This window comes from Pygoscelis adeliae, unplaced genomic scaffold (genome assembly GCF_000699105.1).
Source record: "Pygoscelis adeliae isolate BGI_AS28 unplaced genomic scaffold, ASM69910v1 Scaffold207, whole genome shotgun sequence".
Classification (NCBI taxonomy): domain Eukaryota; kingdom Metazoa; phylum Chordata; class Aves; order Sphenisciformes; family Spheniscidae; genus Pygoscelis; species Pygoscelis adeliae.
Window position 1 is genome coordinate 2,705,698 of NW_008825160.1, and position 15,647 is coordinate 2,721,344.

Consider the following 15,647-nt stretch of genomic DNA (forward strand, 5'->3'; position numbering starts at 1 on the left):
CGACAGGACAAGGGGCAATGGCTTTAAACTAAAGGGGGGTAGATTTAGACTAGATAGAAGGAAGAAATGTTTTACTGAGAGGGTGGTGAAGCACTGGCCCAGGTTGCCCAGAGAGGTGGTGGATGCCCCATCCCTGGAAACATTCCAGGTCAGGTTGGACGGGGCTCTGAGCAACCTGCTCTAGTTGAAGATGTCCCTGCTCACAGCAGGGGGGTTGGACTAGATGACCTTTAGAGGTCCCTTCCAACCCAAACTATTCTATGATTCTATGATTCTAAGTTCTCAACAAAACCAATGTAGTAAGGGTTTTAGCAAAAGTACAGCCACTGAGTTACAGAAATCCATCTCAAGTTATAGTTGCTGGGAGGTAACCTTTAAAAGCATTTTGGAATGTTTGAGAATTCTCTTCTTTACTTTCTAGTTCCCGCATTTAGAAAAGGATCATGTACAAATGCACCCCAAACTCTTGTTTAGGGAAAAAAGGCTTTTTTAACTAGTTGAGGGTGCTTAAACAAGGCTGAGTTGGTCTACTGTTTTTTACAGCTGCCTCTGGAAAAAGAAAACGTATACTATCCCTGTGATTTAACTGCATTTTTGTCTGTGCTGGCTTATAAAGTCAAGCCACAGAAAACAATACAATAAATTTAACGGCCAATTTTAATATACTTTTGATGTCTCAGTCGGAATTGAATCCATTGCATGTAGCTAGCTGGACCCTCTTGCAGGGCCTTTGCACTCTCCTCATGTTTCCCAAGGATTGCTTAGGAAAATACAGAGTTCTTAATCACCTTAATTATAGTTGAGTTAATGAAGAGTGAGACAGAAATGTGAATTGCAGTGCTCTAAGGTGAGGTTTGAGTGATCTGTGTCTGTCAGGATCCACCCTATATTGGGTGTTACCTTCTAGAAACCCACTAGTGACATTGGTCTTATCGCTCTACATTGTAATTTAACCCCCCAAATGAGGCTTTTAGACACTTGTTCCAAAATCTGACAAATGGTCTTGTAATTTCAGTGAAATGGCCTCTTTCTGATTCCAGAAGCTCATGCTGGGTTAGCTCTTAGAGCTCAGCCTGGTTTCACTGTTAAGCCTTTAAATGTGGTTCATGTATTTATTTGGCGATCTTGTTTCTAGTGATCTTTTGCATTTTCATTAATTCTTGTTGAATTTAGATCCTAGTTGCACTGGTGTCCACATGGACGCCATAAATCCAGGGGCACAATATCATCTTCTCTGAGGGGCTCAGTCCTGCTAAGCCGTTCTCCATCTATTATTTCCAATTGCTTTTGTTTCTGCATCAGCCAGCTGCCCTTGTTGTGGTCACTGTGTCTTTCCAGGACCATCTCTCCTCCACACGGGGCACGCGTATGCCCTCTCTCTAGCAGGAATTTTTTAATAGGTAAGTATGCTTTAAATGCTGGGGCTCCAAGACTGAAGAAAATAGAGCTCGGAGCACATAGAGTATTCATAAAAATAATACAGATGGGTTTTCTTCTCCAAACTGGGCTAGCCATATGAAAACATTTATTAAAAAATGAGGTTCACTCTGCTTCCAAAATTGATGGCCTGCTTCTGAGCATCATTAATTTTATGGTCCACGTTCAATTTGTATCGTGTTGCAGCTGCTAATGATGTTCTAGAGCAGCTATTACAAAGGAGAAAGAAACCTGCCACTCAGTACATGGGAAATAAATTGTCACCTTGCCGTGAGTTTACCTGTAATTGGGAGAGTTGTGTAAAATCCTAAGAAGAGCCACTTCTGGGAATATTCAGGGGGGCTGAAAATGTCAGGGACGAGCTTTTCAGCTCCTGCAGTACAAACCGTGCTTGAAATAACTGGATGTTATTCCTTCTCATTGCAGCCTTGCACAAATGTATATTGATTAATAAAGGAAGAGTGTAGCCTGTGCCTGGCACTTTTGAGTGATAAACAGTTACGCAGCAGTAAAGAGGGTATATTAAAGGGTGAGAGCTAATGACTTTCCTTGTGTATGTAACACATTAAAACCAGCATGAAGCTACAGCTATTTTATCATGCTGCTAATGTCCCTGACAACATTCACTTGGTGAGAGTGAATGAATGGAAATCCATTTAGAGAAGTAAATTAAAATACCTTAAAAAATGCCTTTAATAATAGCTACAGAGCTCAGCAGGATCAGAGAAGTGAGAGATACAAAAGACCTATTAAGTTATCCAGTCCATCTCCCTGCCAAGGCAGCGGTATTCCTTATTATGCGGTTCCTACTGTATCTTTCAGTGAAGATTTAAATGTCTCAAGTGCCAGTGCCTCTGATGGGAGAATAATCTAAAGGCTGGAAGATTGGACTGTCACAAACTTTCCCCTGTGTGCAACCTAATTTTTCCTTCCCTGCTTGTCTCCTGCACTGCATGCGTGGCTGTGCAATGGGAATAAATGGAGGAAAATCCTTATCCAAGTGTTAAGTTTCATATGTCCTGCTTTTTAAGCTTGTAACAACACGGAGTTAGCAGCCTGCTTGGTATCGGGCATGCATGTTTGTTTGTTTGAAGACTATCGAAAGACGCCTCCTCAAGCAGATACTTCTAGTCCCGTGGCTGTGATGTACAGCAGCGTGTTTTCGGAGGTGAGAACCACCTTGGCAGGAGATGCTCAGTGGCTTCTGCTGATGGTCTGTCTCCAGCAGGATGGACCTGCTGAGTCCGATCCCTTTTTTGGCATGCTGGCAAGCTCCTGGGCACTGGCTAAGAGTTGGTGTGCTGAGATTTCCCATTTTCTGGGGAATTGGGGAGATTTGAATAGTTACGGTGTCTTTTTGGGGAGCAGATTTGCATTGCTAGTTCTGGAGAAGAAAATGCCACTGCTTTTAGGTATTTCTGTGTCAGAGGTTCTGGGATGGCAAGGTGGGGTTTTTTGGCTAGTTGTTTTTAAGCATACCTTGGGCATCTTTTGCCATGGAATGTATTTGAGCTCAAAATCAGAATAAATGCATCTGATCTCCAGTATAATCAGCCATAGAAGTTCACCCAGTTATTTCTGCATCAAGTCCGTAACTCTGGTTTGAACATAGTTTATCTTTCGGAAAAGCACCTGCGCTTGATTTAGAGCCTTGCAGAGATGGAGAATCCAGCCCACGCGATCGCAAGCTGTTCGTGTAGTTAATTACCTTCACTGTTAAAAACCACGTAGCTCGTTTCTGCTCCCATCCGCTGGATCTCGTTATGGCTGGCTTAGAAGGCTTAAATAGAATAAATAAGGAGCTTGAAAAATATTCTAATGTCACAGGCATTCAGAAGGTCAGAAAGAAAAGGGTTTTTTTTCCTTTTTCTATGCAAATGTCTGAACAGGAGAAGTGTCATGATAACCATCAAGCCTAGTTCATCTGGGCTATGTAGAGCAGGCAGTTCAGCGGAGCATTTCTCATTGGAAAAAGCTTTTCATATGTAGTTATCTAGTCACATCGTTCTGTCTTGGTGGTGGCAAAATTGGTTTCTGGTGGGACAAATGAGCTGTACGTGAGTGAGCATCAGTCTACAGCGGTCACTAAGGAGAGTGAAGAAGAGCTGAATTGCAACCCAGATGTTAAGTCCATGTCCTGCATGACGTGAGAAAGCACGAAGGTAGATGTTGGCTGATTCTGACCTGTGATGCTGTAAAGAAGGGCCTTAGTTCAATCAGAAATTTGGGGAAATCTTTCTAAGAAAACTTCTCCTTGCTGTGAAGCGCAATCTGGAGCAGAAGCCTGTCTCAAATTTGGACAAATAATATGATGAAAAATCCCATCCAGCAATTCCCACAGTCCTTGTGCCTCCTCTCCAGCCTTCCCCAGCTGTGGTATTTGGCCTCACGTATTGCAGAAAAGGCACGTGTGTTTTCAGACTGCGCGGGCTTTTGTTCAAATTGCAGAGCCGATGAGTATCACTTGCCTTTTTTTTAAATCGTTGCAGAGCGTAGTTTGAAAATACTCGTGGCAGACTCCTCTTTCTGTGCTTTAAATAGTTGTGATTGATTGCACGCTTACTGGACTTCAGCAGGGTTGGCCGCGGTTGATGTTAACTTTGTGTATAACAGAGGCTCGTGTGTTCAAATCATGGACTCTGTGAAATCCTAAATAATGATTGTAGTGTTTAGAGGAGGAAAACAGTTCTTCTGCATGGCCAAGATAATACAGTAATAAGCAGATTTTACGGTACATGTTCTCCATTTAAAAAAAATAAATGCACAGTTTGCTCTTCATCAATATTCTAGTTCACTGGAGCAAGCGTTTTCTGGATCACACAGTGCCAGGTAAATAAGAGCTATCCAAGACCTTGTCTGTGCGCTTTTTTAGCTGCTGCAGCATCACGTTTAAAGGTGAGAGAGAAATACAGCATAACCTGGGCTCCCATTCACATCTGTGGGGATGAAGGCACTCAGGGCCTCTCAGAATAAAGCCCATAAAAAGAAAAATATCACCTGCAGTGAAACAGGCAGAGTTATAGTTAAAAAAAAAAAAAATCCCTCTGAGTTAGGAGCACTTGAGAAGCAAAGTTGTAGTAGGATGTAGTATAACCATAGTAACGGGCAGGATTCTGCAGAACTGATACTCAAATAATGAATTTTGCTGGAAAAAATGCTGTATGAGAAAAGCAGGCTATCAGATTTTGAGACCGTAAAAAGAGTTTTTGCATTTAAACACGTATTTGAATTGATACATACTAAAAACTCCAGCCCTTTGTAAACCCTGGATGTGCCACAGAAGAAAACAAATTGAAAAGCCCCCTTATCGCTCAGTGTGAAATAACCACTAATCAGTAAAACAGACAGTTTAGACTACCAGCTTTTCTCTGTTAGCTAAAGAAAAAATTTTTAGTTGGTTCAGGGTTGGGTTTTTTTTCTATTTTAGTGGGGGTAACCACAGTGCTGATATACTGAAATAGGGGTGCAGGTTGGCTCCGCATGGCAAGGATGAAGCTGGGGCAGCACCCAGCTCTCCTGCCCAGCCCACGCCTGCTTCCCCGGCCACAGGGCTTCTGTTGGCTATTTTTTAGACATCAAGTAGGCTTAAGCAGCCAGCTCATAGCAATATTCAGGGAAAACTGGGTCCCCAGCTCCTGGTTTTCAGTTTTGAATGATTTCCATCTCTAACTCTGCTCTACTAACATGTAATATCATCTAATGAGATGAGAGAATAGTTGTGTCAGTGGCCTCGCAAGATATTTGTTAAACTGCTGGAATTTGGTCAAAGGGAGTAAATGCATTTGTGTTTTTTATCTCCCTCTCCTATTGCCCTTCAAGGCGCTGACAGCACTTGATATTTATCAGCTCACAAGAGCCCGTCCTGGTATTTGAGCAGCTCAGCTGGTAAAGCAAAGCACCTGTAAAGCAAAGCACATGCTGGGAGATCGCTGCAGAGCTCCGTTTCACCCGCCTGCCGCGTAACAAACCGTTATTAATTGATAGCCGAATAACCAAATTGCAACTGGCAGCCTAATGCTGTGGAGCATCGCGGGTCAGAGCGCGGGGGGGGCATCTCGGGCAGGATGGGTTTCCTATTTTAGAGCTGATTGCCTTGGGTGTGATTTTGGCGAAGCTCCCGCGGCTGCTGAAACCCACTTAGTCTCTGTAAATGTCCTAATAATATTAATCATAATATTAATGAATCATAGAATAGAACAGCCCAGGTTGGAAGGGACCTGAAAAGATCATCTGGTCCAACCTCTCGTGGGAAAGGGAGCCGAGATGAGATTATCCAGCACCCTCTCCAGTTGTATCTTGAAACCCTCCAGCGATGGGAACTCTACCATGTGCCTGAGGAGGTTGCTCCAGTGAATGATTGTTCTCGTTGCAAAAAATGTCTTTCTTATGTCGAGACGAAACCTCTTCCAGTGCAGCTTGTACCCGTTGCCCCTTGTCTTCTCCATGAGGCTCCTTGTGAAAAAAGAGCCTCTGTCCTCTTTGTAGCCGCCCTTTAAGTACTGGATAATGCCATAATAAAATTAACCCCAGATCCCGGATCCTAGACACCGGATCCTGTATCGTATTTGGGGAATTGCATATTTTTATGCAGAGTTCTGTATGCCAGGCCAATATCTAAGAGCACATCGAGCTCAGTCCTCTCTCCACAACCCCGTTACATCTTCTTGCATCCGGTGGCTTTATGCTGGTGTGATACCCAACAGCGGTGATGCTTAGCCAGGCTTCAAAAGTTTCCATCCCCTTTGCACTCCCGCGGGCGTTGCTGTGCCGAGGGAAGCGCTGGGCAGCCTCTGGCCCCGTTTCAGGCCAAGCAGCTTCCAACCTGAAAGCAGATGAGATGGAGCCGCTGAGCAGAAAGACAGAAAAAAAATCAAGCGACATCCCAGGTGCCCTGGGACTGGTGGGAGCATTTTGCCTAAACCTCCTCTGTTATTTGAACACTTGGGTTGGGCACGGCGTGGGCAGCAGTTTGGCAGCTGCCCGCAAAGGGATTTGGAGAGGTGGGATGGGAACGGCCAACGCTGCAATATGGAAAGTGGGCCCAGAGGGGAATGAGGAAGAGTGAAGTTTTGATATAAGAAAAGAAGCTGAAATGGATCTTTGCTGCATGCTGTTTCCTTGGGGCCTTGGTTAAAAAGGGGGACTTGCCCGGCGAGCGGCTTTCCCCAGCGCACGCCGTGGGGCAGGGACGGCACCGGGACTGCACTGGGGCTCCTGAGCTGGAGCATCCCTCCGGGGCCCTGGGTTACGGCTTGGCGAGATGCTTGAGCCCAACGGTGAGATGCCGGGAGATCACCCCATGCTTTGCTGGCATTCAGACGGATCTAGAGCCAGCTTTCACCGCGTGCCTGTCAGCTTCGTCGCCTCCACCCCAACCTCTGCAAGTTCGTTTCTGCAACTCATCACAGAGTGAGGAATCAGCCTAACACCCTCAGGTACTACAAGAAAGCAACGCCAGCCTTCCCAGCAGGAAAGGAGACACTCCACGATCTCCTAAACCAGAACCACCAGGTTTCCAAGAGCAGCCCCCGGCTCTGCACCCCGCCTCCATGGGAGGAACCGGAGCAATCGTGGGGAAGTTTGTCACCATAATGGATGATGACACGGCACACGGCTCCCGAGACAGGTGAGGCTGCATCAAGTGGAACAAATCTGTATGGATGGTGCGTTCCTGCTGGGGCAGGCAAAGGCTTCCTCCTCTGACACGGTGATTTATATATTTGCGGCTCTTCCCTGAAGAGTAGTGCCCCAGCATGGGTCATTGGAGCCCCTGCTGAATACACCTTCGCGGGGCTGGGAAAGGAGGATGAATAATGCTTTGGAAAGGAAGATGCTGTGAATTTAACATTTTGGCAGACAGCTGAGGAGCTGTAATTTAAAAAAATAAATAAAACAAGAAAATGCACGAATAAATGTTACGTGTCAAGGTGTCAGTGTGAGACGTTACCACCGGTGTCCTTTGGAAGTGGTCCCAAACCCGGAGCTGTGGGACAGCACTGAGCTTGAAGAGGTTTGAAAACCTTTCGTCTCTCTTGTCCTGCCTTTAATTACAGCTGTGCTCCGTATAGCACTTTTTAGATCATGGGGTGTCAGCTCTACTCCAGCTTAAAAATTAGATTAGGCTGTATTTATTTTTTCCTTTAAGGCAGCCACGTCCTGCACTCATCTGGTGCCTTCCTCTGCCAAGGCATCTTGAGGAGATTTTTAAGTGATGGGCAATAATATACTAATAACCGACAACCTTTCCGGTGCCAAGGTCTCTTCCTCCATCTGCTGTGTTTTCAAGAGCCTGTCACATGGTGAAGACATCCCTGCACAGGTACATTCCCATCTTTGCCTTCTTCCCCAGAGAAAGAGGAACCAAGGGAACGGGCATGGGAGAAGCTGTGGTTTCTGCAAAAAAAATACTCAGGGTGGAGATTGCTCCTCTAATCTAAGTGCTCCTCGCCAAGAAGTTAGAGAAAACAAAATGACAGATTGAAAGCCTGAAGGTTTGTGTAGGCTTGACCTGTTGTTTTGAACTTCTGTGTGTTGGGGAATCATTGGGGAACCAGCTTTCCTGTACTGAAACTGCATTTTAAGCGACCCTTGAAAACATACCTCCAGCTGCATCATTTTACATCGAGTGCCCCCTTGCTGTAGAGGAATTGAGTCATTTTAAAAACTTAGGTGGGGTTGCACGAGGCAATAATCCCAAAGGGATTACTGGGATGATACCTCTGGGTCTGCTTATTCTCCGTCACTCTGGGCTGGTGGAAGCCCTACGGTCAGAGCATAAGTTATACCTGCGCTGGAGCTGCTTTACGGTATCTGAAGCTTCAGCACAGCTGAGAATAAGGACCATATCAAGGAGTAATGATGAATGTTTGCAAAATACATTAAAGATAAAACCCACGGTGTTAATAACGAGTGGTGCTGCTCCTATTACCTCGACAGCAGCTAATGGACAGCAAGTTGTAAGAAGGAATTTCTTTTTATTTTTAGTAGCATTAAGACTCCTTTAAAACCTTCACCCCGATGTGCTGTAGGAGAAATGAATCATACCCTCGGCGTGATGTTAGGATTCAGCACCACGCAGTGTTTTCAGGTGCGAGGAGATGAATATTGTTCTGTGGATGAGTTTCCTTGTTAGTGTGGGTTTTTTTAAAAGGCTTCATTGAAGTGTCTTGCCATAAAATTATGCTTTGATCATATCCATTTGCTGTTAATGAATCCAGATGGGTTAGAGGCAACTGGATTGTAACTCTGATAATACGTGCGCTGCCTTTCATTTTCTCGCACGGAGTTTCAGAAGATCCTGCGCTGGCCCAGCTAACGAATCCAGCTATATTAACCTGGCCTAATGCATCCTAATACATGGCGTCCCCAGAGACACATGCAGATGTGTCAGGATTGCTTTGGAAAAGGTTAAGATGTTACAGAAAAATAGCCATTACGTATCTGGGGCTGTCTTCTTTCATATGGTAATTGCCTTTTTTCTTTCTTTTATTTTTTTAAATCATGCAAGTAGCTTTGTATTTGCTTTAAATCAAAAGATCTTATTCTAAAATCAAGATATTGGCAGGAGCTTAGCTGTGATTTTAATGTTGTTGTAGAGGAGAAAGTAAGTGGGAGAATCTACGTAGAAACCAGCAATACCTTCTCTTTTAACATACAGTCTTTGGATTTTTAAGTTGTTTGCTCAAATGTTGAGTTACGTAAAGAAATGGAAATGGAGCAGATTGAGACCGGGTTTGATTCCTCTTCGTGTGGTTGCACGTCCAACACATGAAGTTTGCTGTCACACAAGGATGCCTGGAAGGACAGATCCTGCCCCTGGTAAGCTAAGAGAGATCAATTAATAGCATGGGTCTGCTGAAAATCCCACCCACCTCTCACCAGTGAAATACCAGGGGAAAAGGAAAAGTGTGATTATCCGTGCAAAGAGGAGAAAAATTGCTTTTGTCTTCCAGGTTGCTACATGAGTTAGGAAGGATTTTATTTTTTTCTTCCCTATGTATAAATGTTAACTTTAATGCCTCACCCTTAAGGATCAGGATCAGCCCCCAGAAGGAGACTTGGATTTGGATCGAAGCTGCGCAGCAGCTTCTGTATTTTCCATTTGTGCAGCCAGAGATGTTCTCGTATCTCACATCAGCAGGTTGGAGAGTCGCCTTTTCCTCTGCTGACAGACAAACACTGGCCATGTGAGCACCTTTAAGCCATCTAGGTGCAAAGTGAAGCACCTCTGCTTAACCCCCTTGTGCTGATTGTGGTCGTTGGTGCTTGAAGGTTGAAGGACAGCAGCTCCTTCACCAGCCGAAATGCAATGAAGGTGTGATTATGCCCTACCTTTAGCCCGGTGGATCTAATGGAGCTAATTTCCCCAAATTACTAGATAATTTTCCCACCGCATTTATCAGCCCAACATACGTGGTTTTGAATTTATTCTCAAGGGAAAGGTGCCAGATCGGTCTCCCATTTTGGCATTTGGGTGGATTCTTATCCCCGCCAGCAGCCGAGCAGGGATAGCAAAGAGCCTGGGCGACATCTGAATCCTACAGCTAATGAGCTGTGCTCACACCTCGGAGCCCATCAGTATGAAAACAGCATCCGTGGCTGCTGCAGCCTCTCTACGCAGCTGTCTGCTTCGTTTGCTCGCAGTGGCTCCGGGTTGCAAGTCCTTTAGGGTTGGTTGTTCTCCTCCGTGCCTATCAAGCCCAGGGTGGGATTGAATATTTATTAAAACACAGATATTTGTAATAACAGGAGAAGCAGCATAAACAAGAGCATCTGAGAGGCAGCTACCCCAGACTACACTTTTGTTTGGACAAAATAATCTCAAATTGTTGCTAATTACAATATGAAAGATCGGTTAATTCCTGTGATTTGCTTAAGAGTAAGCTTAATAAGATACAAGAGCAACCAAAGAGAAGTTTGGGTTTTTTCCTCCCAGTACAGTTGCGAGCCAAGGACGTATCAGGAACAGCACAGGCGGTGACTAAGCCTTCATTGAAACCCCCACATGCTAAGGAGTCGTGTGTGCTCTGAATGAGGATGAGGTTTGCAGATGCTTTTTTACCAAATCAGGGACAGGTAGCTGAGCAGAATCAATTCCTGTCACTCAGGGATTGCTCTGGAGGAGCAGGATTATGGATCAGGGCGATGCTGCCGCACTTTAATCTGGAAATCAATAGAGAGACGGAAGTTGGGCTTGTGGGGATATGGCAGAGATGATGATTTGGGCTTTGATGAGATTTTGCTCTGCAAACAACTGAGTCACTAACTGCTCTTCACGTCCTGATTAACACAGAGAAAGGGCTAAATTCAGCCTTGATGCAGCTCTCTCGAAGTCCCTGGGGTCCCCCCCATATAATTTGAGTCCAGAATTTCTCAAATGAACCAGGGCTCCCAAATGCTTCAGTCTCCTTCTTTGCCTTTGCACATAGCTGAGGAATAACCCTTCACTCTACTGAGCCTAATATTAATTCAATTTATATCAACCTGGGACTTTGATAACCTTCCTTCTGTCTTGTTTGTAGCAACCAAATTAAATACAGCAGGCAATGTTATAAATACAAACCGCACCAAGTCACCTTGGGGTGCCTCAGGAATTCCAAAATTCATACGGGACTCTTTAAAGCTCAGACGTTATCAGATATTACGGCACCTCCTTCTGCAGGCTGTCCAGACTTGTTCGTCTGTAGGATGTGGAGCAGCATTTTCAGTTTACAGATTTGCCCTGTTGTTCCTATGATGGTAACACGCTGCTTGGGGTAACAAAAGGATTGTAAGGTGCTGCTTAAACCTCAGCCGCCGGCAGAAAGCTTGTGCCCTGCACATGCAGTTTGTATGAATGGGAATGATGGGTGAAATCCCTGGTCGTTAGGATAGTCTGCAATCTGTGAGTCCAGAGTTACTGGTCAGGCTGAAAGGCTCGGGGTTTGCAAGTCCAAGCAGAGCCCAGCGAAGCTGTGTGTACCTGGTTCCTCTAAAATCGCACTTCTGCATTTTGAGGTTTCATCTAGTGAAGGAAAGACCTGGTGAACTCTGCTGGTCCTGACCCACTGGCTCAGAAATCAAAACTTTCAGCCCTGATATTCAAACCCCTAAGCCACCCCTCTTCATCTCTTGCATGGTTTCTGCTTTTTCCTTGTTCGTTCTGCTTTACGTCACTCGGTGGCATGGACTGCTCCAGCATCTGCTCAGTGTCAGGGAGCATCAGCTGTACAGTTGCATCTGTGACGCTAATTAGCAAAACATGAGAAGACTGAAATAAAAATGTTCAAGACCTGATGAACCTGATGCACGACTTGAGCGCCTATTCGGATCAGTTCCTCAACATGGTGTGTGTGAAACTCCAGGAGTACAAGGACACCTGCACCCTTGCCTACAGGTACAGGAAGGCTTGGATTGTGGAGAAGACTGTTCAAGACCTGATGAACCTGATGCACGACTTGAGCGCCTATTCGGATCAGTTCCTCAACATGGTGTGTGTGAAACTCCAGGAGTACAAGGACACCTGCACCCTTGCCTACAGGTACAGGAAGGCTTGGAAACCGATGTATGCTGGGGATACTGCTCTTGGGCTTTTGCTATTTTGACATGAGTAGGAAGGAGTTACTTCTAGAAGCCATCCCTGCTGGGACAGTCAAGGATATTTCTTTCTAGGTGGGGAAAAAAATCTGAAATAGCGATCATTGGCACGTGAAGAATCTTGGTTTCCCAGTGACTTTGTCCACATCACACTGGTTTAGGCTCTTTAAAGGTGGATGACAGTGGTAGTAAAGCTTAGAAATGGCACAGCTTTTCTCTTAATCAGGCAAAAGGTGACCTCAGGTTGGAGATGGAGAGTATAAGGCATCATCTTTAACGTAAATCCCTGTATATAGCTATTGCTTTCTTGTAAAGCAAGTCAGGTCCTTCCATTTGAGCGTTCCCAAGAGATTCAGCTACATTTTGATTCATTATATTGAGATTTGGGTATTCAGATCTCGTGGCAACGTAGGAATTAGTAACCACAACACACCATATAAATACACACACACTGGGTTTTGTGAAACTTTCCCAAAACCTTTCTGTAAACTTACTCTTTTGAGGCGTTATCCAGTGCTCTATCCTGAGCTGTCTTTGTTCATCAGCATTTTCGGGCGATCTGTGATCTGCTTCCCCAACCACGGCATGGAAGCTGAATGCAGCGTGGTCCCACCGGGCACGGGGTTATCACGCCAGGATGCGGGCTTTGAGTCCTTCGGGTACTTGCTTTATCACAGATTTCCTGGGTAACCGTCGATAAGTAACTTATTCTCTGCACATCCCAGTTGCCCATCTGTAAAATGGCCCTCCCTGGAGAGGGGGGCCAGGAGCGTGCCCTGCGCCGCGGGGATAAATACTTGCATTGAAAGACACTAAAGATGCTGCGGCAATGTGGGCTATAATAGCTGCTATACATAATCTCCCTTAATGGCTAATTGAGGCTGGCGATAGCAGGGGAAGCTGAAACAGCCCCTTGTGTTTTCTGACCAAGAGCATTAAGGAATTATTTCCTATTGCCCGATTTCATTCAGGAGAAGCTTCATCTGGCAAGCGGCTGCGTACGGGCTCATTATTGTTATTAATAACGCCAACAATAGCAGTGAGCACATATGTGGGCTAAACTTCGTCTGAGCGCTCGTGTAAATTGGTAGCTGTGCCGTGTGCCGTTGTCCAAAATGGTCATATTTTATATGAAACTTCACTGGCTTGAGCCAGACAATAGATGTAATTTCTTTGGCTTGAACTTAAAGGTCCTTCCTTCCTTCCTTTGCTGATACCATTCCTGGATTTGGCACCTGCTGAGGAGTAATTAGGACAGCCCTAATTTGGCAATATCCTGATTACAGCAGGAGGAAAAACAGGAAACGTTCTAGTTTTGCTGCTAGCAAATGACTGACTGAAATAGAAATCTATATACATTTCAAATGATGCAGAGGAATACAGCAGCTACCCGGCTTTCCCAGGGCGGGCGGTTCGATCCGTGGGGACGTTATGCCCTCTGCAGGGATCTCGTGTCGGTACGGCTCCGCGCAGCCTTGCCCTTTGGACCAGGGTTTTCCTTGCGGGGTTGAGATGGATAAATCCTCATGTTGGTAAAGTTAGTGGAGGAAGGATCATTTATAGCTGCTTAAAATCAGAATGAACTCCCTAGAGCTGTGTATTAATACAATTGGGCGAAGCTATCGAAGCAAGTGGGGGGGTGTCTGTTCTTGAGATGTCAAGACAGTGAGAATTTGGGAAGCCAGAGAGGTGGTTTATGCAAAATTTGCACATGGCATTCATTCGTTCCCCATGTGCCTGTGTTTCTTGAAGGGGAATATGAGCAAACGTGGATGAAATGTATTCAAATACAGGCTCCTCAAAGCAAGGCTGTTTTATTCGGAGTCCTTTGCAGAACAGATAGCTCTGTCAGGACGTCAGCGCTAAGAAATGCACAGCTGAGATTTTTCATGTTTGATTTCCATTTGGCTCTGATTTTCTAGTGAATGCAACAAAACCCTGATGGGGCTGGATATGAATGGATTGGACATTTCTATAAGTAGCAACTATGGATTTTCTTGTTTTAATTGATGACAAATTTCGGAAGCGTATTTAATCTGATCTAGGTGAGATGTCTTCTGCAAATTACATGTTTGTAAGAAGTGCAATTTTGATTTGACGCAAGCTGTTTACAAATGTGAGTTATGTTTTCTGACTCGTTTATGAGGGGTTGGGGATTAAAATGAAAACAAAAATGGGAGACAGAGCCACAAAACCTCCTGCTGTGTTGGCGGTGCTTTTCTTAAGTCTTGTCCAGCCCACATCTAGCTGCTGCTTCAGCAAATTTCTATGAAAGCAGCTCTACTCGTGAGTTAAGCCTGTATAGTTAAATCATTTTTAGGAGGCTTTGGGAAATACTGAAAGGCCATAGAAGGAATCACAGGAACAGGGAAAAACCTGACCAGTTCAGGGTAGCTACCCTTAACATGAGTCTTTCTTTTTAGTCTCTTGCCAACACCCTTCTCGGACAAGCCTTGCTGTCTTGAGCGCTAAAACTAATCTCTTCCCATGTCTTTTGACAGAAATTTGCCCCATGTTTAGTTACGTTCACATTGAGGTTGCACATTCTTATTTTGTTGCCCAAGTTTAAGCTCTATCCTGCGTGTCCACCTCCTTCTTATCAGTCTTCATCCTCTCTCCCTTGAACAACCATCCTCTTGCACATTTTTCAACCTAGCTGCAGAGTCTGAGTAAAGGCACCTGTCACCCAAATGACTCTCTTTAGTCTGTAAAAAGAGATGGACACCTCCAAAGAGTGATTCGCCTTAATTGAAATGTGCCTAAACTCTCTGGAGGTGCCCAGCTCTCTCCCTCGGCTGTGAAGGCAGCTTATGGTGACCAGCCTCCTGGCAGAACTGTCTCGGCTAAATCTGTAAAATTAGGTGGGGTAAAACTGGGCCTAAATCTCTCCAAATGACGGAGGAAAAAAAAAAATCACAGTTCCTGCTTTCCAGACACGCAAAATAAAACTAAGCCCCTTTTTATCGATAAGGAAATGAGGAGCAGATTAATTCATCCAAGGTGTGGGGTTTGCGGTCAAACAGGATTTCTCGAGTCCCCAGGAAACGCTCTTGCCACTCAGTTTACTACTTCTTGTTGGCTTCTTCCCCTTCTTGCATTAACCTTTTGGTTTTTAAGTTGTCTTTTTAACTCTTGGGGGAGAGGTCTGTCTCCCTCAGACAGTTAGGTACCTGGCACATGCTGAGCACGCTGCTTTTAAACTCTTAGCAGTGTGAGCAGTGCTGAGCATGGAAACATCATCTCGGCCCTGGGAAGAGAAAAAAATTATGCAAAAATACGTTTGGCACAAGGCAACGGAGTCCAATTAGCCCCTGCGGCCCTCAGATGTTTTCCTAATGAAAAGCCATGGCCCCCCAACTGTGTCCAGGGATGTTCCCCATCACTCTGCTCCCAGCTCGGGGTGGCGGTGGTGCAAATCTGGGACCATTACCACCAGCAGATGTTTTCTGGATAAAACCCACTGAGCTGTGGAGGGATGAACCCTCCTCGCTCATGTGCCATCACCTGTGTAAGTGTTATACCTATTCCCTACCCGCTCCCGGGAGCTGGGTACAAACAGATGGCATTTTCCTTGGCCCGTTGAGCTGTGAATTAATTAGTTGATTATGGCACTGTTGGTAGCAAGTAACCCTATT

The 15,647-nt window shown here is 45.1% G+C and overlaps 1 protein-coding gene across 1 annotated transcript in view; it reads left to right on the forward strand.

Moving 5' to 3' along the window:
• Window positions 1–15,647, forward strand: part of EXOC4 (exocyst complex component 4) — a 473,947-nt gene that overhangs the window by 386,239 nt on the left and 72,061 nt on the right. The window contains exon 14 of the mRNA XM_009328697.1: window positions 11,823–11,956. Coding sequence (XP_009326972.1) covers window positions 11,823–11,956 — 134 coding nt within the window. The remainder of the gene's footprint in view (window positions 1–11,822; window positions 11,957–15,647) is intronic.